The following is a 24202-nucleotide window of genomic DNA, read 5'->3' as shown; positions in this document are numbered from 1 at the left end:
GGCTTTTTATTCTAATATGCTAATGATTATAAGAATGGCAGAGACAGCTAAAATGTATTATCTTCAATTAGCTGAACACATGGAATAGTTAGATAAGGAACATTTAGATGAATCCCCTCATGCATTTAGTGAATGTGCCGGAAAGATAAAGGGAAGATCATTGCTATCTGTGATGTCTCTGGACAATCATACATTTAACATTTGTGTAACAGATACCTTGTACCTGTACTTCTATCAGGTAGTGAGAACTGGCTAACCATGCAGAAACGGAGCTTACAGTCCTTTAAAGCAGTGGCCCCCAACCTTTTGGGCACCAAGGACCGGTTCCGTGGAAGAGGTTTTTCCATAGATTGGAGGGGTGTTTGGTTTCATGTGCTGCCTGCATCCTGTGGATGGGGCTTCATTTGTTTGCCAGTTTCTGGCATGCTGCCTTAAAGGATTTGCCCTTTTTCTTCCCCCTTCAGAAAATGTATGATGTGCAGGAGGGTAATAGCTACAATTGTCTTCATCTCTCTGCTGGGGAAAAAAAGCTAATTGTTCATTACTGTCAGCCAATCTTTAATTATAGTTGTTTCAGAAAAAAGATGGCCATTCTAATGTGCATACATGCTCCCTGCATATCTTGATTTCTCTCTTTGCCTCTACTTGTATTGATGGACACTAGATTCAGAAGGACCCTTTCTATGCAACAGTACTCGCAGTCCTGATCTCTGGGCAAGGAACCTCAATACTCAGACACTCACCAAGGGCAGCTGTCAGTTCTTCTGCAGTTTATATGATTACAATCGGGTCTGTTAAGAGTATTGGAGGAGAAGGACTGGCAGAGCCAGGGGGAGGGATAAAAAGAGGGATCAGTCTAGAATCACTATGTAGCCATAAATGAACTAAGTCCAACTCTCCCCTCCCCTTGACTGCCATTGACTCTTACCTGATTCTAAGCAAGGACTGATCATTAGTTGAGAAGATTCTTGTGCATAGACGTTTAGGAATAAATCAGTTAAATTGTACCTTCACATGAGGACCTATTTTTTTTTGCATCTGAGAAGTATTTGACATTTGGATGTTGAATACTTTAATTGGATTTCATACTTAAAAAGTTTTAGGCCCTTCTTTTTCCCCACAGAAAATAATCCCTGTTTAAATCCTTCTGAATACCCTTTAAAAAAATTATTATCTATATTGTTGGTTTTCTACCAAAGATTGAATTCCATTCTGCTGTCTTTTGGAGCCTGTGCCATCAAAATGTTTTTTAGTTGATGCAAACTCTTTCTTCTAGGATGCTGGGTTCTGATATCATTCCATTACCACACATCTATGGAGCCCGAATTAAAGGTGTTGAAGTTTTCTGCCCTCTTGATCCCCCACCTCCTTACGAAGCTGTGATGAGCCAGATGAGACATGAGCAGGTATTGTCCATGGTATTCTTCCAGCTTAACGCGATTTCACAGGAGTCCATGGTACCCTGTCACATCCTTCAGATGGTTGAATGTGCACTTTTCTGCCACTGAGTAATGTGGAATGCCACTAAGTAGTGTGAAGAAAGTGGAAGCTGTTGAAAGAAATATTTTATACTTGATCTAAGCTTGGGACTCTGTTGCTTTCCCACTTCCTGCTCTTTGTGCCATATAATGTCAAATATCAATTCTGAAGAACTGAAAGTATACACACACAGGTAGTCCTCGATTTACAACCACAATTGAGCCCAACATTTCTGTTGGTAAGCAAAACATTTGTTAAATGAGTTTCGCCCCATTTGATGACCTACCTTGCCACAGTTGTTAAGTGAATCACTACACTTGTTAAATTAGTAATACGGTAGTTAAGTTTATCTGGCTTTCCCATTGACTTTGGTTATGATTACATAATCTCGGGACACTGCAACTGTCATAAATATAAGTCAGTTGCCAGCATCTGAGTTTTGATCACAATAGCATAGGGATGCTGTAATGGTCGTAACTGTGAAAAATGCTTCCCCCCCAGTGGTATTGTAACTTTGAGTGATTGCTAAATGAACTGTTGTAAGTCGAGGACTACCTGTACTGTTTTTGCATTTTTGTTCTAATTAATGTATTTCAAAATCTTGAGTGTTTAAAAATAAGTCCTAAAAGATTATTCTGTTTTAAACTTATTCGATGGTTATCCGAAGCTCTAAAGCTATAAGCTATATTGTTCTGCTCAGTGCATGTATTTATATCTTAAAAATTCTCAGTTTTAACAAGTAATTGTAACATCAAATATAGTTTTCTTCAATCTCAGATCATTTCTGCTTTTAAACCCTCATAAACATGCAAGAGTTTTAAATATTTATAAAGAATGGGAGGAAAACAAGCTTTCAAACCAGAATGCACTTACTTAACTTTTCATCTTACTCATTTATGGCCCTTCTATAAGAATTTGGGAATTCAGAAATTAATGACGGCTAAATGTTTTCATAGGTCTCTGGGTTTTTTTCCCCTTTAGTTGGCATGTCTTATAATCCCATATAAGCCCCAGTCACCCCGTGGAATAAAAAAGTGACCAAGGCCACTGTATAGTTGTATTTAAGTCTCCCACCCCTCCCGTCACTTGAGCTTCTTGGTATATCTCACAGCTGAAGGTAGTGAAAAGTAAATAGGGGAAGTTTCAGGCTAGATTGATTTATATGAGTGACTTTTGGAATTGTTCTATAGAAATGACAAAGTCAGAGTTCTTTTTCATCTCTGTGGATCTCCTCGCTAATGCCCAGTGATTCAACTTTGATCTTTAAGGAAAGTAGCTGTTTTTTCAACAGTTTGCTGTGACACATTTGCAAGGCTGTTTGAAGATAAAAGCTATGTGCAGGGGTAGGCAACCTTGGTTCTTTTATGACTCGTAGACTTCAACTCCCAGAATTCCTGAGCCAGCATGTCTGGCTCAGGAATTCTGGGAGTTGAAGTCCACGAGTCATAAAAGAGCCAAGGTTGCCTACCCTTGGCTATGTGCATCTGGTATGACTTGGACTCCGTGGCTAGTATGGCTGTCTATCCTATCCTATCCTATCCTATCCATTTATCTGTCTATCTAGAAATTTATTTGCTGCCCATCTCCTGGGTGGCTTACAGCATAAAAACATTAAAATCATCAATTATAAGATAACAAAGCAGATAAATTAAAATAATTAATGATGGTGAAGGAGGAGGAGGGAGTCAGATCATGGGGAGGGAGGTGGGATTAAGTTTAAATTAATCAACAACTTCCAGTGTAAGGCTCTCCCATTATGTCCCCAAGCCATCTGGCAGAGCCTGGTCTTAAGACTCTTAGGAAAAGTCAGGAGGGTGGGCTGTTTAACCGATGTCCATCATATTGGCTTATACAATTACTATAGATGAGCTTCTTTTACCTGAGAATGCAGACAAATTTCCTGGACAAGTTAAAAATATATGTTATGCCTGACTTTTTACATGTAATAAAGGGGAATAGTTTGAACGACAGTGCAATATCCCTCCTATTTTCAGATCCTTTTCAATCCAGCTGTATATTTGTCCTTCCACTGGCATCCTTCAGTCTCGAGGGACTACGGTATCGTGCTCTGGAAAGAGGTCCCAAAGCAGCATCTGGTGTGGCTAAAAAGGCCAATTCAAGAATGGCAGTCCCTTCCACACTGAGGGCAGATACAATCTGTTCCCTGTCCAGCCCCCAGATTTCGCTGGTTCTGGGACTGCCTCTTTGCCTCAGCCTGCCACACAAGTGTCTCTTCATATTGGAGAATGCCATGCTGCGTCTTTAGTCTCCAGGTTGAATGATCAGAGGTCAAGGATTCCCAGCTGTTAATGTCCATTCCCAAGGCCTTTAGGTTCCTCTTGCAGATATCCTTATATCGCAGCTCAGGTCTCCCTCTGGGGCGCTTTCCCTGCACTAGTTCTCCATACAGGAGATCTTTCAGAATTCGACCATCAGCCATTCTCACGACATGCCCAAGGCAGTGTAGGCGTCACTGGTTCAATAGGGTATACATGCTAGAGATTCCAGCACATTCCAGGACTGCATTATTTGGGGCTTTGTCATGCCAGGTGATGCCGAGAATACGATGGAGACAGCGCATATGAAAAGTGTTCAGCTTTCTCTCTTGCCATACGTGAAGAGTCCAAGACTCACTGCAGTACAAGATATATATATATATATATAGCTGTATATTTGTCCTTAAGATACGGAATTTGTTGCTGACTTTGCAAATCAGACTTTAAGGTAGAACCAGAAGTGGAAATAATTTCTTCAGTTCTCTTGAACCCCTCAGAACTCTTTAGTGGTATTTAACTATGCTGTTCTCAGCTGTGAGAACTGGAATGTGTTAAACAATGGATCTGTTCCTCTTCCTCTTTCTAAACATTCTGCATCAGAATTTTGTGTCATGGCATTCTTGGCATCTCAGTTTTATCTTCCCACGTTAAGTAACAGCTCCACAAAACCAGTGGGGGGTGAGCTGAGTTACTGTCAATAACCCCCAACTTCAGCTCTTCTTCACATATGCTGAATGGTGTTCAGTGTTTTCTGAGAAGGGCTGCCCTTTGCTTGAAAGATAAAGTCACTTCAGCAACCAGAACCATCTTGAGGCTGACATACCAGATGCATTAGAGACAGCCTGACATCAGTTACATATTCTTTAGTGATCTTACTGTTGGATTACTACAGCGTGTTGTACGTGGTTGTCTTTTTAAAAACAATCTGGAAATTTCAATAGATTCAATCAGTCAATCATTTTTTATTCAGTCATAGCGAATAAAACAAAAAAATCACAATTGAAGTAAAAAGAAAAAAGGTCTAAGAAAAGGTCTACAATTATCTAAGAAGATTAGAAAAGAAACTATAGCGTACAAATTATAGAATAGTACTTAGATGTCAAAAAGTAAAATCAGATTGATATGATAATCACTATGCATAAAATAAATCAGAATGACCAGAATGTTTAATAAAGAATGGAGATAATTATTCCTGGAGAACATTTGTGATTTAGTGGTGTTTCTTTGTAATTCTATTAAACTTTAAAATTAAATTAAATTCTCTAAAGTCAGGAATGTATTTCAATTTCAACATTAATTTACGTAGAAGATTAGTCTGTTAATTTTATATTTAGGAGGATGCATCCAATTCAGCTATTGCAGAAGCTGTAAATGACCCACCTGGACAAAATGATACACAATTGCCACAAGGTAAAAAGAGTTTTTTGAAATATTGTGCTATGAATTAGCAATGAATTACAGATAAATGCAATAATGATTGTTTTCTTATTTGAACTAATTTACTGTATCTCTATAACAACCATCAGCCCTTTTCTTTCTTTCGCTTAAACATTGTAGGAGGAGAACCATGTTAGTCCATGGTAGTAAAAGATCAGGAGGAGTTTGATTTTTGACTAACAAATTATATTTAAAAAAAACCCAAACCTGCAACTCATTTCATCAGATGCATAGAGTAGCTAGACCAGTGGTTCTCAACCTGTGGGTCGGGACCCCATTTGGGATCGAACAACCATTTCACGGGGGTCGCCAAACAACGCAGTCCACCATTTTTTTCCCCCTTTTCCTTAGCTGTGCTATTCCCTTTTATTCTATTGGCTTTTGAAAGCCAATAGAATAGACCCTCTTGAATAGAGTCTAATTCTATTGGCTTTCAAAAGCTAATAGGAATTGTCCAGGCTGTCTCTGCCCTGCTGAGCCCGCCAAAAGTCCCATTCTGCAAACGGTGCTGCACCAGTTGAGTAGTCCTCGACTTACGACCGGTTGAGTAGTCCTTGACTTACGACCGGTTGGGGGTCATGGCATTAAAAAGGTTGAGAACCACTGAGCTAGACTGATATAGGATTTAAACTAGGGTTAGTGGGAAGAGGGGGAATGGAGGTCAGTTAAGTAGATGCAGGGTGCACATAAGACGGATTGTCAGTATTTCATTGGAATGCGTTAATGTGTGTTCTGTCCGTCTGAGATTGCCTGCACCATTGACATAGGTGATTTCAGCATCCTTTCACTCAGTGGAGTAGAGCTGGCAATGCTCCACTGGTTTCTGCATAGGACAAATAGGACAAACTTTGCACAGAAGAATTAATAGACACAAATTTGACATCAGGAAACAAAACAAGGAAAAATAGCATTGAAGCACTTCAGCATTCCAGGACATTGTAAAGTCCTTGAAGTGACCCTTTTGGAATAACAGGACTTTATCTCCACCATTGCTAATGAAATGAGTAAGTCTTACTGTTGAATTTTGGAAGCAACTGAACAGAACTAAAACGTTATTTGTTCTAAAGTCTATTTCATGTTAGTATCATTATTTGAGGAATAAATTTCACAACCTTTTTATGATCTTGTATTAATGGTGCTGCCAAGCTATTGAATTACTTTTGAAAATACACATGTCTAGAGTAGACCATGAACAATAACTTTATTTATTTCCATCTTCCAGTTCTCATAGTTTACAATTTTAAAAAGTACAGAATAAATAATATTAATACATTCAACAGATATTTTAATATGAAAGAGATTTATTGTTAAAATAAATGAAAAGACTTCCAGAATAAAATAATCTTTGGACCCGGTTAGGTCACACCAGACGGAACACATACAGTTCTTATTAGATTCTCCCAGTGAGGGATCCTGGAATCCACAAATATCAAGCTATGTTTTTTATTATTGAACTGAATGTCATATGCATTGCTCTTTATTTGGATGAAGGGAACAACTAGGAGGGTACTCGGAAGAAATTGCCAACAGTAATTTTCCAATAGCTTTGTTTAGATCTGTAAAGTTAACACAAGATACTGTAGATATGCTCTATGTCCTGTGAATACCTGATTCTGAATTTAGTGATTTGATGGATAAGTGGAAAACATCTTGTTTTGAGCTCAACATGATGTTTTGAGTCATTGTACCACTAACTCTTAACATTCTTTATTGATTATTCACCTTCTTTATTCTTCCTTTATCTAGCTGTGTTAGTTCTCTAGCATAAACCTTCTTTATAACCAGTTTTATCATGTGATCCCCTTGAAAGTTGTATTAAAACACAAATTATGATCATTTCATTTGGATCAGAATTTGAGAGACCACAAATAGGCAATGAGCCCTCTTTCAGTATCCAAGTATCTATCACCCAGCTGAAAATTATGAATTTGTGTTCCCTTTACTTTGAAACAAGATACTTCTGAAAAGAGCTTTGGCACCATTCCCCCATTAAAAAAAAATCTGAATTAATTATTTTAAATCTCATGTGGCCTGACCCAGATCCATGTCCTTGTTTTTATCTTGGCAACAACATAGAAGTGGTTTGTCATGAAGCTTGGAAATATTAGTTTTTATATATTCGGAGGACAATAAGAGCAAATGTTTTTCATTTCTGCAAGCTGTTTATGATAATACTGATAATTCCCAGGTGATTAAAGCAAAGCATGTCTTTTTATGTCCATGTATCTATAATGCTGCATACCCAAGTTTACATATGCTTGTGAACATGATGTTAAGATAACACGTCCAGCTTTTTAAGATTTACAGTTTGTTTTCTTTGCTTATGGAAACATAGCTTGCCAAATGTGATATAAGAACTCTGTTAGACACTTGTCATTGGCACACTGGCAATATTTCAGTAATGAGTGCACTACTCTTTTATAATTATTATCTTGCTTAACAGAAACCTTTATTGTAATGGAAAGCTTTATAAGTATTGCTTGGTAACCATTGTTTAACTCTAAATGATTGTAGAGATCTGTTTAAAAGAATTATATTTCCTGATTTTTTTTCTCTCTCCCTGCTTTCTATATTTGTATGTATGTGTGTGTGGAGAGAGAGAGAGACAGAGCACACGTGAGTTCATGCTAACTGAATTTCTTGTTCCTGTCTTTCTTCATTGCAGGAGATGAAAATTCTTTTAATTCTTTGAGTAGAGAGGTCACCTTGTCTCCAGATGCCAGCTTGGTACCTGTGGGGGCTTCTAAGCTATTCAGAAAACGATCAAAAAGCGATCCTGTTCTTCAGGGTTTTCCATTCAGAGGTGACCTGACTCTTCTCCCCTTTCCAGAAAATGTTCTTTATCTCTCTTTTTTTCTGAGACCACAAAATGAAAGAGATTTATTGGCATTAAGATTGTTCCCTCTCAAGTGGCATTGTTGCCTTGGAGCTGCATATTATTCAATGAAAAATGATGGTGGTCTTGTTAGAATCAGGACCATAAAGCCCAGTGAGATTCTCACTTCTGCCAGAGGAGCAGGAGTTACAGTTGTGCACCAGCTCCCCTCCTCACCAATTATTCCAAGGCTGCAAACAGCTACAGGGGAGGGTTTGATTACAGCCAGCAGAACGGAGGCTTAGCTTTGTAGGCATGATGAATTTGTAGATTAGTGGTGCTGGGAGGCTGTTTTCTATATCTGTACCCATTCTCACTCGTCTAAAAGGATCCTTCACTGAGTATTGCTATTCAGCAGCCTTTGCAGAGCCAGGTATGGATAGACAAGTTTCTTACAGTAATTCTGCTAACAAGGCAAAGAACAATAAGGAAGCTTTAGGAAAGCGAAGGGAGCAGTTGCAATGCATCAGCTCACATTTGTGTCTGGATCCCTTTGTACCAACATGAATGTGAATTCTTATCTGTCTCTTTTTTCCCCTCAAATGTATTACTTTTAGAAGTGCAATGTCCCCCTTCCACACACATACGCAAAAACCCAAGAATAGGACATAGGTAAAAATATTTACCAACATTGCAGAATTAACTAAAAAAAAACCAGAAAGACATTAGTAAACCAGCCTGTTGGAAATACAATTTGAAAGTACTAAATAAGTCAGTATTTAAATTGAGTTATTTTGCAGTAATTAACAACCAGAATATCTCAAATTATTGACTTTTTAAATTATAGCACAAACGTTTTGGACGAAAGTGGTGCTGTGAGCTTAGCCTATCTGGATTTTAGCAAAGTGTTTGATAGAGTTCCACATAATGAGCTCATAAAAGAGTTGTACAGGCTAGGGCTTAACAACTGACTGGGTGGTTCAGCGGTTAGGAAGTTGGCTCAGGGATACATGCCAGTTTGTGATTGTTAATGGGGCACTCTCTGAACAGAGACCAGTCACAAGTGGTGTGCCACAAGGCTCAGTCCTAGGTCCTGTTCTATTCAGTGTGTTTGTAAGTGATATAACAGAAGGATTGCTAGTAAGGTTTGTCTTTTTGCTGATGTCACAAAAGAGTGCAATAGGTTGACATTCCTGGGAGTATTTGTAACACAGAAAACAATTTGTCATTGTTGGAAAATTGATCAGAAATGTGAAAAGTGCAGTTCAATGTTCCTGAATGTAAGATCATACACTTATGAGGGGGGGGGGAAATCCTCCGGTAGGGTTTGTGGGTAAAGTGTTATACAGACAGATTTGCCGTATCCATGTTGTGGGGAGTGGTCTTGATAGTTCTTTGTTAGCTTTACTGTTAGTGTGTTTGACAGTTCCTTGACTGGGATCTTGTTTGTTTCTTGATTGTTAATTTAATGTTAATCTTGGTGTTAATCTCTGCTAATTTGGATGTTGATTGCTGGTAAAGTGTGTTTATATCTTTTTGTTTACTTTTGGGCTTGTTGATTGTCTCTTTTGAATGGGATATAGATATTGTTTATGCCTATGTGCCTGTTGATGGCCAATTTAGCAGAGTGCCAGATTTCCAGGAATTCTGTTTTTTAGCTTTGTTTAGGATGGTCACAGTTTCCCTGTAGAAACGATGGTTAAGTCTGACAATGTGTTGTGAAATTAAAGAGTTTTCATCATGTCTTCTAACTGCCAGTTGGTGTTCATGGATGCGCTCTTGCTAGTCTTCTGCTGCCTTACAAAGTGGCTGTTGTAGTCCTTGCTCTAAATATTATAGATGACTCCTGTTTTTCTTCTTGGATTGCTGAGTCTTTTGATTTACTTAAGATGTTTTGGAAGGCTTTAGTTGGTTTGTGTGCTACGTTAATGCTATGGAGTTGGTGATTTCTGGGATGTTTTTGATTTATAGCAGTGTTATCTTTTTTACAGCTTGTGTTGGCTGTAATATATTGGGTTGAATGTTCTGGCACTTTTTGATGAAGTTATATTTTGTTGGAAGATGTATAGATCATTTTGTTTTCTTTTTCTGATGTTCAGGGTGCTGCAGTGTGTTTGTGCTCAGCTACATAGTGTTCGTACACAGCTTCTCTTGTGGGAGGCTGCGTTATTACTTTGGTAGTGGATTGCTTAGTTCAGTGGTTCTCAACCTTTCTAATGCCGCGACCCCATAATACAGTTCCCCATGTTGTGGTGACCCCCAACCACTTATACATCACCGAGTGCCAGGGGCGTGGCCAAAGAAAAGGGGGAAAAAATGGCGGACAGCCTTGTTTGGCGACCCCCGTGAAATGGTCGTTCGACCCCAAATGGGGTCCCGACCCACAGGTTAAGAACCACTGGCTTAGTTGGTGTGGGTGGTTTTACTATAGACTTGTGTTTCTAGTTTGCCGTAACTGTCTCTGCTAATGAGGAAGGATAGCATGTTAATTGTTTTTTTTCTTCCCTTTCTCTTCCCATATATTTGTCATTTCTGCCTTTTGGTAATTGGTCTGCCTTCTAAATCTTAATTTTGGCTAATTACATATATTTGACTGGTTAAATACATTGAAATTATCCCTCAAGTAAATTTATATAGCTTCTGTATATAATATGTAGTATAGTTAATTTTTGGATAAAAGCTTGGATAGGGTGATTAAAATAAGCATCTCCCATATTAAAGATAGATTATACTTCTAAGAAGAAGATTGTTCTTTTTAGTTTCATGGGTGGCAAAAAAAAAATTCTTTTTCTAGTCATACATTCATCATTTTCTCAGACATGCTCCTGAAAGAGTATTTAAAATCCAGTGTAGGGTAGGGTAGTGTAATGTATTGTGATATATAGTGTTAAAAACAGGTCAATGTCTTCTTCTGACCACAGAGTTTACTTGGACAGTCACACATTCTGTGTTTTTGTAGTGAACAACAGCAATATCGAAAAGGGGAGGGGAGGGAACAGAGTGTGTGCAAAAAAACTATAATGTGAATTCTTGTAATTACGGGATTTGTGTTCTGTTTGTAATATTAGATAACAGTAATGAATATTCTATAATGGATTCCTGATTTATAATAAATATCTGAAGTGCAGTGCACTAGTAATCAAAACTAGGTGTTTTTCAGTTTGATTTGGCTTCTGTGTATTGCTACATTCAAGCATATTTCATTCAGGCATATTTTTTATGGGGTTCAGTGATTAAGTTTAATTACGGAATTTTGCCAATGATAGAGGGAGCCTAAGAATCCAACAGTTCCATCAGAATGTCAGCATAAGCATTGCAGCTTCATGGTGCAAGCTCTTGCCCTAACATATGTGTAACATTGTGATGCAAATAGAACATTTTGTTATTTATTTATTTATTAAATTGGTATGCTGCCCATCTTACTATCCAAGTAAATCTGGGGGCTTACAGTGTAAAAATGGCAGCGTTTTCATTGTGGTTTGTAGTATGCTGTCCGGACTGAGTTTATGACTGACTCTGTATGTATAAACTATTAGGGCGCATCCATTGAGATTTTTATTTTGTCTCCAGGTCCAGTGCTAAGTTGTGAAGCGGCCACGCAAACAGACCGAAAACCACAGCTGGCTACTGTCATTTTGCGAAAAACTCTGAGAGCAAAGGCTGTGCGCTCAAGGCCTCAGTCTTTAATAGACTACAAATCATATATAGATACTAAGCTTCTGGTAGCCAAATTCTTGGAGCAGTCATCCTGCAACATGACGCCTGACATACATGAACTAGTAGAAGACATCAAATCTGTCTTAAAATCAGATGAAGAACACATGGAGGAAGCCATCACCAGTGCAAGTTTCCTCGAGCAGGTAAGATACAACAGGTTGCAGCTCTGCTTGGGGAAGGAGAAGCCAGTTCAAAATGAGACTCAGCCTATGTTGCTGTCTGATGTTAGCTTTTTTCCCCTGGAAGAAGAGGTAATTTTTCATCCTAGCAAATATTCTGTTAGTTACAGGTTTGTTCTTTGATTATAGTTAATGATTCAATTTCTGTGATCCAGGTTAGTGAAGAAGGGCAGGAGATGGTGAACCTTTTGTCCTTATTTAATCTCTTTATCACTTTTGTATTGATTTTTTTTTCATTTTCTTTTCTTTCTCTCCAAATTAGTAGAAGAATGTAGTACCTATTTAAGGAATAAACGTGATCTTATCCTATATTTGCACTCTCCAGTTACGTTGCTGTTCTTAAAGGTGAAATAGGATTTTGTTTACTTAGTAAGTAGTAAGTTAAAGGGAGAGGCTGAAGATCTCCCCAGGTTTAAGTAGTCATGTGAAAGGTCAGGTCAGCCCTTTGTTATGCTGGATATGCTTGTCTGTAGAAGATGAATAAGGATAGAAGTCTCCAGATGATAAAGTAGATAAAATAGGGAGTTGCAGAATTAGTTCATCTCTCGTAGACTGACAATTCTGGAAATCGATATTTTTTTAAAAAATAAAAAAAAATATTTATGGAAAGAAAGTAAAGTGATGAAAATTATTGCTGATAGTAAAGCACAAGCATGAAGACTCCAAAACCCCCTTTGTGTCATGGCTTAATTCCCAATCAAAAGGAAAAACAAGCCAAAGGATATTAAAAACATGTCCTGATGGCTAAAAGATTCTACACCTGGGCGTTGAATGAAATAGCCAGGTATTATATGAGGTCAGTTTTTTTAATTTACTTTATTTATTCAATTTCTATAGCCACCTAGCTATAGAACTCTGGGTGACTCTGGATGTCTTACAGTTCTAAAACAATTAAAAAACAATAAAAGCATTTAAAAAATAAATACATACAGCAGCTGAAATAGTTAACCAACTAACAGTAAAGTCAATAAACGGAGCCCTTAACACATTTGGAGCTCCAGGCCCAAGTACACATCACGTTTTAAAAGCCTTACAAAGGGCGAATAGGGTTGGAGCCATTCTAATCTCCAATGGGAGGACGTTCCATAGAGCAGTGGCTACTGCAGGGGGGGAAAAAAAACTTCTTCTGATCTCCAGAAGCTGACACTCTTTGGCTGATGGGATCTGCAGCATGCCCAATCTGCTTTTTATATTTTGAAGGCGGCTAACATTTTCTTTATCCTCACATTTCTCAGCTAAAAATAGGTATGGCAGTTGACAGTGTAATGTTCTTCCTTTCCAAAGGTCATGACTCCTGCTCACCCATCCATAACAAGAGCACACACGCTGCCTTTCAGGAGGCACCCGGGACTTTTGCACTTGGAGAGCTGTGGAGATGTAAGTACTTTTACTGCAGCCGGAACCCGGGGGCCAAACAGGAGGACACAGCGGATGGAACCAGAGCGGCCTCACAGTCTCATTGGAGTCGTCCGAGAAACCGTACTCTGAGCTCAGTTGCGTTTTGGTCCCACGTGGAGTGCAAAGGCTGGAGCAGGAAAGCAGTTGAATGGCGGGATCCTTAATCTATATTTCTTACTTAACTGTACTGCTGCTTTTGAAAGAGCATTTGAGGGGAAAAAATTGAAGTAAATTACTTCAAAGAAAACAACGGTGCATTATAAATATAGCTCTGAATCATAAAAAAAGGATATTCAGGTGTAGTTAGGATATATGAGGAAGGAGGAGTCTTCTTCATAAAAACAAGTTGTTGTTTCTGCATAAACTTTGAATGTTGTCTCTGGTATGTGTGGGTTTTATTTTAATGTTTTATATCTGAAAGGGAATATAGGGTAGAGATATATCTACAGTATATGGAACTGAAGTATATGTATTTTCATTCGTCCTTTCCTTTTCGATAATGTTGCACTACACATTATTTATCACGATAATTTTTTATAAAAAAGCTTTTGAAATGACTTTGACCTGTGGGGTGCACAGAGCTATCCCTTTACAGTATTTCCATGTTACATGAACCTTCAGCAATCATTTTGTATCAGTTCAAGTGCAAAAGTGCTTAAAAGTAGCAGGTCATTCAGGTTTCTGTTCATAAACTACTCAACAATCTTGAAAAAATGGAATAATAAAATTCAGAGCAATGATATATTTTTCCCAGAGCAGCTTTATTACAAAAATGATGATGGGAGAATAAGGAATCTTATACCAAGGCAGAAGGCTGTACATGCTTTAAAAATGATTCAAAAGAGCTTCAGATTGGAAGAAAGTAAGAAAACAATAGGATGCTATTTATTTATGCAGCCTGAAAATGAAATGCCGTTGCTTTTAAAAGTTAACTCATAATCTATTAAAGAGGTGGCATCCTTTTGGGGGGATCATGTAGAAGCCTGAAAAAAAAATAAACTGCATTAATGAATATCCAGGAATGCTGGGCTTTGGAAAGACTGAAGCACGACTTAATCATTTTCAAAGTGCCCTGTACATGTTTTATGGGAATGATTTTTTTTCTGTTTAAAACATACAGATTATAAATGTATTTCTAGTGATTTCTTTTTTTCATAATTTGGCTTAAATCATTAGTAGGAATCCAGATGAGAAAAGAGAGGTTTTTCTCTCTCCCTAAATCTTTGCTGACTTGAAATACATTTCTGTACATTTCAAAACACTTGTGTGTAATGAATGAAACTGGTGATAGGAGCCATTGCTACCAATTTTCAGGTTTTTATTTTCAGCTTCCTGAAATGCTGGTAACCCAACTCTTCTTTTCCTCAAATTATTTGTCTTAATTCAGAAAATTAATAAGCTGTATTTAATTTTGATTAATACAAATGAAATAAAGCGTGTTTTGGTTTTCTTTTTCTTGACTTCATACATTAACTATTCCAATTTGTTTCCTAAGTTTCACTGATGGGCTAGAGCAGTGGTGTGGACTTATGGACTTTACTCCCAGGATTCCTCAGCCATGTTGGCTGGGGAATTCTGGGACTTGAAGTCCACAAGTCTTAAAGTTGCCAAGGTTGAACAATCCTGGGCTAAAGTCTGCATTAGTAGTTCAGACCTCTCGAGTTTATCTCATTGAATTTGATATCTCCATCAGAGACTTGATTCAATAAAATAATTACCTGTTTTCCAATTTGCTAACAGGAAAACCATGATTATAATTTTTTGGTGAGGGTTCAATGAAAAATAATGCCTTGATTTCCATGATTAAATAGGAACACTTTAATAAAGCAAACAGAAAAAAATAATCCTTGAAATTAGCTCTTTTGTTGCCAATATTTACTTCTGCTAATACATTCTGCCAATGATGGACAAGCTTTTTAAAATGTCACAAAATATCCATACTTTATCTCTTAAAGCAGGTCCTGATGGGCCTTTCCATCTATTTGAATCGAACGGATGCCCACAAAGTTATTCCTTCAATTTTGGCGAAAGATGGAATCACATGGTGCCATATCTGGATCTTTAAGAAGATGGAGGTAGTGCAATCCAACTTCACAATTGCGTCTTAGATGACTTGTGAAGTGATGCCATGTGTCATGTTTATTTATTAAATTTATTTGCCATTTTGCCACAAGGAGACACTAGGTGGCTTACAACACTAAAACACTAAAACCATAAAATATACATGTATATTTAAATACAATAAAAATGTGAGTTATGATTAAAAAATGGGAAGGCAAGGTGCAGCATGTATACGGGGGAAGTGGGATAAGCTATTTGTCCAACTCCAGTATGATAATCACCCATTGGGGCCTTACACCAACTGGCAGAGCCACGTCTTCAGGACAGTGAAAGCTGATCTCACCTCAGGATGATGGGGGCCAATCTCACCTCAGTAATATGTTCCAAAGGGCAGGAACCATGGCAAAGAAGGCTCTTCTGGATACAGAATTCCCTGACCAACAGGATCCGCCGCATGCCTCCTCTGCCAGCATGGGTGAGGCAGGCCAATCCCATTGGAATGGGACAGCTGCTCAAGTAGTCTGGACTCATGCCATGTAGGGCTTAAAGGTGATAACATCTTGAATTGCACCTGGAAGTAAACGAAGCTAGTACAGCTCTTGAAACAGCAGTGCAGTCACTGTCCTGGCATCTCTTAACCCTTTTCAGAACTTGCAACTCCTCCATGAACCATGAGGAGAGTCAGGAATGATGGGTCAAGAGAAGTCTCACAGGCATGATCCTATCCAAAACATTGTCATTCCAGGCCACTATCCAGGCTTTGGCAGGGCCGTGCTGCAAACTCTCCGGGATATCCCCAAGTTCCCTCTGGAAGCCATTCAGGTCCATCAGTTGCTGAGGTCAAATGGGTCCAGCCTCCCTGCGGAAGAGGGTGGCATAAGAGTCTCAAGGACACCAGAATGTGATTTGACCATGACAGAAACAATGTTAAATCTTCCACCAGTTCACACTGCCATTGTTCCAAAAAGAAAATCGCTTCTGTGTGTCACCACAGTCCCAAGTCACAACTATGATGATCTTTGAAAGGCCCATAGCCACCATGAACTTCTGGGCTGCTTCCAAGGTCACATACAGGGATGGCTGATTGAAGTCTCCTGGATCCATAAGCCTGGGGAACTCTGCCACCAGACCTCAGGTGGCCTCTTGCAACTCAGGCAGGGAGGTTCCCACACAGCAGAGAGTCTGATACTTTAGCAACAATCCCAACTGATCCTGTGAGAAATACGCTCTCACAACCAGAAATTTGGGGAGCAGGGTCCCTGAAGGCCAGGAGAGACTTTCTAAGACCATGTATTGTATCAAAAGTTCTTAACGCTTATAAACTTTACATAATTGTTTCAAAGTTTAGAGAGTTGTGAAATAAAGTTGACAGTGATGTGGATTGCAAAAAATCCTTATGAATATCCATCTGCTTTCCCCAAAAATTAGGATCATGAAATTTTCCTGCGAAAACATAGGTTTTAATTTGAGGATGGGGATGGTAAAAGCTTATGATGATATTCTGTGGCCTGATGCTTGGTTTCTAGGTCTATTTCTCTGGCTATTATGAAGTTGTGAAGAAATTCCTCACTTTCATTCTCACTCCTTGAAGTGCCTTTATAGCAGGGTTCCAGCTCACACACAATAGCAACACAAACCTTTGTCAAGTAACTTCCGGTCAAATAAAGTGAAAGAATGGATACTAAAAAACATGACAGAGCTTCTAGTGCATCAGAACTGCCAGCTTAAAATATTGGAGACGTCCCTTTTCACTCAACCCTATTTGTGAGCAGCATCAATTGAAAATACAGCCATATTTTAAAGGATGAAGCATGCTAGATTTCACAGAAATTGGTACAGGGAATTGTTTGATGATATTCCCCATTTTTTATGTCTTAAGATAGAATATGATAACATTTATAGATTTTTCTGATAAGAACATCATTGCTAAATTGCAGATCTCTCCAATAGCTGGAGGGTGGCATGGTGGCTCAGTGGTTTAGACAGTGGGCTCATCAGCTGGAAAGCCAGCAGCCCAGATTTGAGACCAAGCACCAAGTGATGGGGTGAGCTCCCATCCTCACCCCAGCTCCTGCCAGCCTAGCAGTTTTAGAGCATGCAAATACAAGTAGATAAATAGGTACACTACAGTGGGAAGATAACAACACTCTGTGATGTCATGTTGGCCACATGACTGGAAATGTCTTCAGACAGTGCTGGCTCAATGGCCTTGAAAAGGAGATGAGTACCGTGCCCTATAGTTGGCAATGACTAGTGGAGCAAAATTCACAGGGACTCCTTTATCGTACTTTACTAATAGTTGGAGAAACATATAGTATTGTTATAGTAAGCTGTTTGGAAGGGATATTGCCTATTCCTGAATGTAATTTTAGACCTGTTACAGAAGTGTATGGAATGTACTTCCCTGTCTTTTCCAGTCTTTACTTTATCGTGTGAGTGAGCTAGTGCAAACCAGACACATTATGCACAAAGTGGGGTTAACACTCTCCTTGACTCAAATTTCTGTTCTTATTGCGTCCACAGTGAGTCACCCTGTGGCCCTGTTCAGGAATCCCAACCCCTCCTAGGATAGGAAGGCTTGGGTGATTACTTTCAGGGCGGTGCAGAGGAATTTGTGGAACAACTGACAGTCAATCAGATCCATCCCCAATTGGAATCCATGTGTGATGCAGGTCCATTAGAGATGCCTGCGGAAAGCTCTTATTCAGCTATTTGGGAACAGTTTGATACTGATGGACCTGACAAAGGAGGCAGGGTCCTTGATGCCGTCAATGCAACCACCTGCCAATTAGATCCATGCCCTCTTGATTGATGAAACATTTTAGTATGGTGACTGCCAGATGGGTTCAGGCAGGGATGAATTCTTCACTGCAGGAAGGGCCATTCTGGGACTTTTCAAAGAATGCCTGGTCCATCGTCTTCTTTAAAAAAAAACAAAAAACTATTTCTTGATCCCACAGTTGCCATCCAGTCTGTCACCTTCCTTTTTTAGGGAAGGTGGCAAATAAGGTGGTTGTGTGGCAGCTTCAGAGGGTCCTGAAGCTGTCACACAACCACCCATCTGAACCCCTTCCAGTCAGGTTTTGTTGGGTCCAGTTATGGGACAGAAACAGCATTGATGATCTCTGGCAAAAACATGATGAGTGTAGAGTAGCCATCCTTGCTCTTCTTGACTTTTCAGCAGCCTTGAATATCGACTATAGCAGGGGTAGGCAACCTTGGCTCTTTTATGACTCATGTACTTCAACTCCCCAAATTCCTGAGCCAGACATACTGGCTCAGGAATTCTGGGAGTTAAAGTCCACGAGTCATAAAAGAGCCAAGGTTGCCTACCCTGGACTATAGTATCCTTTTGGAGCAGATGCAGGTTCTGGGGCTGGGTGACCCAGTCTTGCATTGGGTTGGCTCCTTTCTCCAAGGCCAACCCTCATTTCCTGTTGATAAGAAGAGCTCCAGTCCACAGTCACTCCTTTGTGGAGCGCCACAGGATTCAACACAGACCCGCTGTACAACCTGGGGGTTCTCCTGAACTTTCGACTCCTGCTCAAAGAGCAGGTGGTAGTTGTGGCTAGGAGACAACTTTCTGTTGTGTCCAGTTGTGTCCTTTCCTGGATTGAGTCCTGTGCTCAGTCACTCAGGCTGTCACCTCATATCTGGATTACTGCAATGTGCTACATAGGGCTACCCTTGAAGAGTATTTGGAAACTACAGCTGGCCCGTGTAACATTGCTGTAATACTGGTTGCTAGTTTGCTTCCCAGTTCAATTCACGGCATTGATTAGCACAGTGGCTCCCAACCTTTTCTATACCCCGCACCCCTAGAATGCTTCTGATATAGCGTCGCACCCCTTTACAAAAGTTTGAAATAACGACAATGAATTATGCACATACACTATAAATTTTGAAAACCCAAGTTTTTGCACCCCCTGGAATATCGTCTCTCACCCCCAGATGGGAAACATGGATTAGCACCTTTATAGTTTTTTATGGCATGAGACATAGTTTGGGGTTGGCCATCTGCATTGGCAGAAGGGGCAAACTGAAGACTCCATTGGTCAAGGATTTGGCAAGGTCCAAAAGTGCCTTTTCTGTAGTGGCTCCCACAACACTGTGCTCTCTTGAGGTGAGATTTGCACCTACCCTTTTGGCTTTCAGACAGGGCTTGAAAACCTGGCTCTGCTAATTGACCTGGGGCCCTGAGGGAGGGGAGGCGTGTTATACAGCAGGTGGCTAATGGACTAAGACTCACCTCCATCCCATGTGCATTTTGCTCCATTCCTTGCCATCTTTGTTAATTTTAAGTAAACTTTAATGTTAATATTTATTTTTTTATATTCAATGTTTTATCTAGATTTACTGGTAAGCTGCCTAGAGTTGCCTCTTGGCGAGATGGACAGTATATAAATTAAATTCAATAAATAAAGGGGCACAAAAGACCTGTGACAAAAAAATCCAAAAACTTCCAATCAATGGTACAGTATCCACATCCAAGGTCTTTCTTGTTTGTTTACTTATATGAGCATATGTGTATCTTACCTCAAAATGAGAGCTATTTCCCAATAGTTTCATTTAATTAAATAGAGTAGGTCAGGGGAAAAACTTCTACTACCACCAACTTAACTCACCCATGCAGTACAGAATTATTGTAAAATGGTAAGACAATTTCTAACCCTCCCAGACAGTCCAGAAATTACACACATATACACACATGCATATTTTCTGTTTGAACACAATTCTTTTATTCCTAAAATAAAAAATGTTTACCTTAAAATTAAATTATTCAAATGCACGTAGGAAAAATGGTAAATTTGAGGCAACCTAAACTTTATTGTAAACCTGTTGTAATTAAAGTTTGCTACTATGTTTTCCTGCACTTTTTGCAGACTGGAAATGTTTATAAAATAAATAGTTCCTTTGATCACACAGAGAATCTTCTCGTATCAAGTATTAAAAACATATGTATTCAGTGAATTCTTAACTTCCAATCCGTATCATTCTTATAATATTCTTTGGAGGTTCTGGAGTTGATTACAAAATGAAAGAAAAAGAGAAAGTCCTAATATTGGACTTTTTGAACTGGACTATCTTCTAGAAAAACGTACTGGAATTCAAGGACATGCTGAAGCTTAAGTATTTGTTTCATTTCTTTAAAAGGCATCAATCCTACTCACATCTTACTTTGTTAATATGTCTTATCAGGAAGGCTATTAGGTATACCTGAAATACAACAAACCTATTCTAAGAGCCAATGTTGAAGAAAAGCTGTAGGTCTTTTTAACTTGGAATGGAGGCCATTTTTCTTGATTGTAGGGATCAGGAAGAAAATTAATTATGGTCTTTAATGGAAAAAATAAGTTCTTTGTGACTTTCAAATTGTAGGTGGTTATGGTTAGTAGCATGTTATGTTCCTGTGCTGATCACAATAATGAATGCTTAGAGCCTTTACAAACAATTGCAATATTTTCTAAAGCAGCTCACCATCAATAAAGTTCCACTTGCTTGTTTCTGAATGGAGGATGTTTCACACAAAGATAATTTACATATAAATATATATGTATTATATATTTATAATATGTATTATATGTTTGTAATATATATTACAAACTTGTAATATATATTGGAAAGCTGATGATTCTATAGCTAGAAACATCTGTTCCATAGCAAGGTAATTTCACAGAATTATCGCATTGAATACATTTTTATTTGCACTTTATGTAGTGTATGCCATTTTACTCCTAATCCACATAACTTTGCGTTTCTCCAGCTACATTCCTGTATTTAAAAAATGAAAAACTCACCATGCCCTACAAGTAGAAAAAAAAAGCAAAACAGAAAGATGAAAAAAAATCCAATTTTAGGCCAACTGAATATATAGCACGTATGTGTATGTGTGCAAGTGTATGTGTATATATTCACATATATACAAATGCAGAAAAATGCATTTTCTTTTCACAACTAAATAAATACAATAGTGAATTTAGTTAAATGTCCAAAGTCCAAGAGCTGAACGTAATATATTTTATTTTGCTTTGCTTTGAAAAATTACAGCTTTATGCATATATCTTGTACTTTTTATGCAGCACTTAGTGATCCCACATCTAGTTTGTTGACCTGAGCTATAGCCATTTCATTTCAGTAAAGCAACAGTATTAAGTAGCTCACTGACCGCAAATTTGCATCTCAGCCTTATGCAGAGTTGGTCACTGATTTCAGCAAGTTGAAATGTACTACAATAGATAGGACTGGATGGCAAACTTGGACTGGTGAAATGAAGTTTTATTTATTATTGTATAGTGTTCCAGTAATACTCTATAGGCAATATGTGATGGTGTACAATTCTTTTGAAGAAAGGGAATTAACACTCCAGTCTTGTTGCTATGCCTCTGCCAATGTGTGTGATTGGGGCATAGATAACCTTAATAACACCATGCCCTGAAGGAAATAGTTTTCTGTTAAATCACTCACTGTTCTATTGTACTATCAAATTCTCAGCTTCCCAGGGCTTTTACATTTCTGGAAAAGGATGGAATCTCCATGCATTTACATCTAACACCCATGCAGGGCACTCTATCCCGAAGACCTGGTCATTACGTATCTTTGCAACATGTGTGCAGAGTGCACATCCATGCAACATGCAAACACCCAGCTCCTTCCCTTGGCACACATGTGTTGCTCTGGATGTAAAACTGGGCTGTCACCTTTCCCCTTTTTTACTCTATTTTCTATTTTCTTTCTTATATCCCACACAAATACCAAACACTTTTCAGAAAGATAAAACATGTCTGTCGTATCAAAGCAAACAATTTTAGATTATTTTAAAGATCAAGGTATGTAGGGTGAATAAACATTTATGTGCGCTATTCAAAAATACTGTGCTAAATTTATAATTGTGTAAGCTGCCACAGGACCTAAACTTTTGTGTTCTCACTCTATAGTTTACTACAAACATTACAGTCTACTGGCCTTGATTTTAACTATCATAATCAAACTTTTTGCAATATTCTTTCATTTCACAAGTGTCTACAATATTAACTGAACACAACCTTCTTAGCATCACATGGGGTAGGAATAACTTTTTGTCTATTTTATATATGTATGTGTGTATATATAGATATATATATATATATGTATATAACAAAATAAATTAAGTTTTTTCTTACATAATTATGGTCCAGATTAAAGAAAAGTCATAAAAATAAATAAATTCAAGATTTTTATACCAAGATATGTTAAAATTAAAACTGGCTCAGAACAAACAAAAGTAGTACTGTATGCAGACTTGTTAAAATTCTTGTAACAAGCATACACTTAAAATGTGAAAACTTATTATGCCCACAATGGAAAAAGAATAGGAAGTCTAGCAAAACTTTTTCCTCATATCCTCATACTGGTTTTACTGGATATTTAGAATTTATCATTCATCTTGCAAAGAAAATAGGAATTAGGAAAGCCACTTCTAAAAAATCGTATTGTATTCAAGAAATACATGACTTTTTGGAAATATGAGGAAAGTTTTTGAACTCAAGGGGAAAAATTGTAAAATAATATCTTCCATAGACAATACACCTTTAAAAGTCTGGAGGTCTATCAGCAAAAGCTAAACACCATCTTTCAGTAATAGATTTCCATTATATAGATTTTTAATTACATAAGGAAATCAGTGTCTCCTTCAAACCACATTTAACTGTTTAGGGTAAAATTATAATGTTGCTTTCCTACCTTTGGCACAGCAACGTTATAAGAGAAACAGATTAATATCCTATCTATTTTCATAAATTTGAGAACTTTACCCTGCCATCTGTCGGTGAAAAGAGCTTTCTAACTTTTATTTTTATTTAGGATACTTGTGTTTTCTATCATAAGAGCCACAAAACATAAATGACATAGCTTGAAGAAGTGCATGCACGTGTATATTAGAGATTCTTAGTTACATAAAACTAGTTGTAAAAAGGCGCAACCAAAAATGCCATCTGATACCCAACGGAATGATCAAAGGTAAGAAAAGAAGAAGAGAGATGCTGCTGCAGACATCAAAACGGCAGCCCAAGAAAACACCACCACTAATGAGAAGGAATCTCCTCCATGCACACTGGAAGAGTCAGCTTTAGATGTAAACCGGTTGTTCCTGTGCAGTCAAGAGTCTGTACATGGCAGCTGGCATAGTCTTCATATGAATCTGGAAGAAAGAAAGGACTACTCAGTTGATCCTCCATCTAGAACAGGAGTAGGCAACCTTGGCTCTTTTATGACTCGTGGACTTCAACTCCCAGAATTCCTGAGCCAGCTATGCTGGCTCAGGAATTCTTGGAGTTGAAGTCCACGAGTCATAAAAGAGCCAAGGTTGCCTACCCCTGATCTAGAATAATCAAAAGGATCGGGGCATTTGCATTGAGTCAAAAGTAAATAGCTTCACTACTCTCCTTTCCAAAAACATTTGAAACAGGACAATGTGCACATTCAATAGCAATATCCAATGCACAATATCACCTTTTAGCTAACCTATTAGGATAAGCCTATAAATAAAAGTTCCATTCAATATTTTGATCAATGCTAAATGTATGAATATATATTTAAAATGGGATATTAAACAGCAACTCAAAATTTTAATACAAAACATTGTTATATGTTGTTTATTTCAGAGATCAGTCTATTAAATCATCGGATGTAAAGTTAAATGACAAAATAACTAATCACAGCTGACCAATATATAAGGGAGGGGCAGATCATATTTCCTTATGTATAATGGGAGGTGTTACTCTTTGATGACTGTGACTTCTGACTTCTAGCTAGTGGCCCCACTCATTTTGTTTCTGGAAAGCTAAAATTCTAAGTTTGTCTAT

At 38.2% G+C, this 24202-nt stretch overlaps 2 protein-coding genes across 12 annotated transcripts in view; one reads left to right on the top strand and one right to left on the bottom strand.

Moving 5' to 3' along the window:
- FAM189A2 (family with sequence similarity 189 member A2) overlaps window positions 1-14751 on the top strand; it is a 32336-nt gene extending 17585 nt beyond the window's left edge. For all 5 annotated transcript variants that reach the window (XM_039357402.1, XM_039357401.1, XM_039357403.1 and 2 more), the window contains 5 exons: window positions 1277-1406; window positions 5090-5165; window positions 7858-7995; window positions 11578-11867; window positions 13188-14751. In XM_039357402.1, coding sequence (XP_039213336.1) covers window positions 1277-1406; window positions 5090-5165; window positions 7858-7995; window positions 11578-11867; window positions 13188-13391 — 838 coding nt within the window. In that variant the 3' untranslated portion in view covers window positions 13392-14751. The remainder of the gene's footprint in view (window positions 1-1276; window positions 1407-5089; window positions 5166-7857; window positions 7996-11577; window positions 11868-13187) is intronic.
- A 6594-nt stretch (window positions 14752-21345) lies between these two features.
- APBA1 (amyloid beta precursor protein binding family A member 1) overlaps window positions 21346-24202 on the bottom strand; it is a 92313-nt gene continuing 89456 nt past the window's right edge. For all 7 annotated transcript variants that reach the window (XM_039357379.1, XM_039357383.1, XM_039357384.1 and 4 more), the window contains one exon: window positions 21346-23538. In XM_039357379.1, the coding sequence (XP_039213313.1) occupies window positions 23467-23538 (72 nt within the window). In that variant the 3' untranslated portion in view covers window positions 21346-23466. The remainder of the gene's footprint in view (window positions 23539-24202) is intronic.

This window comes from Crotalus tigris, unplaced genomic scaffold (genome assembly GCF_016545835.1).
Source record: "Crotalus tigris isolate CLP2741 ecotype Arizona unplaced genomic scaffold, ASM1654583v1 scf7180000018916.1150873, whole genome shotgun sequence".
Classification (NCBI taxonomy): domain Eukaryota; kingdom Metazoa; phylum Chordata; class Lepidosauria; order Squamata; family Viperidae; genus Crotalus; species Crotalus tigris.
Note: the sequence above shows the minus strand (reverse complement) of the source record. Positions and strands in the feature narration are given on the sequence as shown.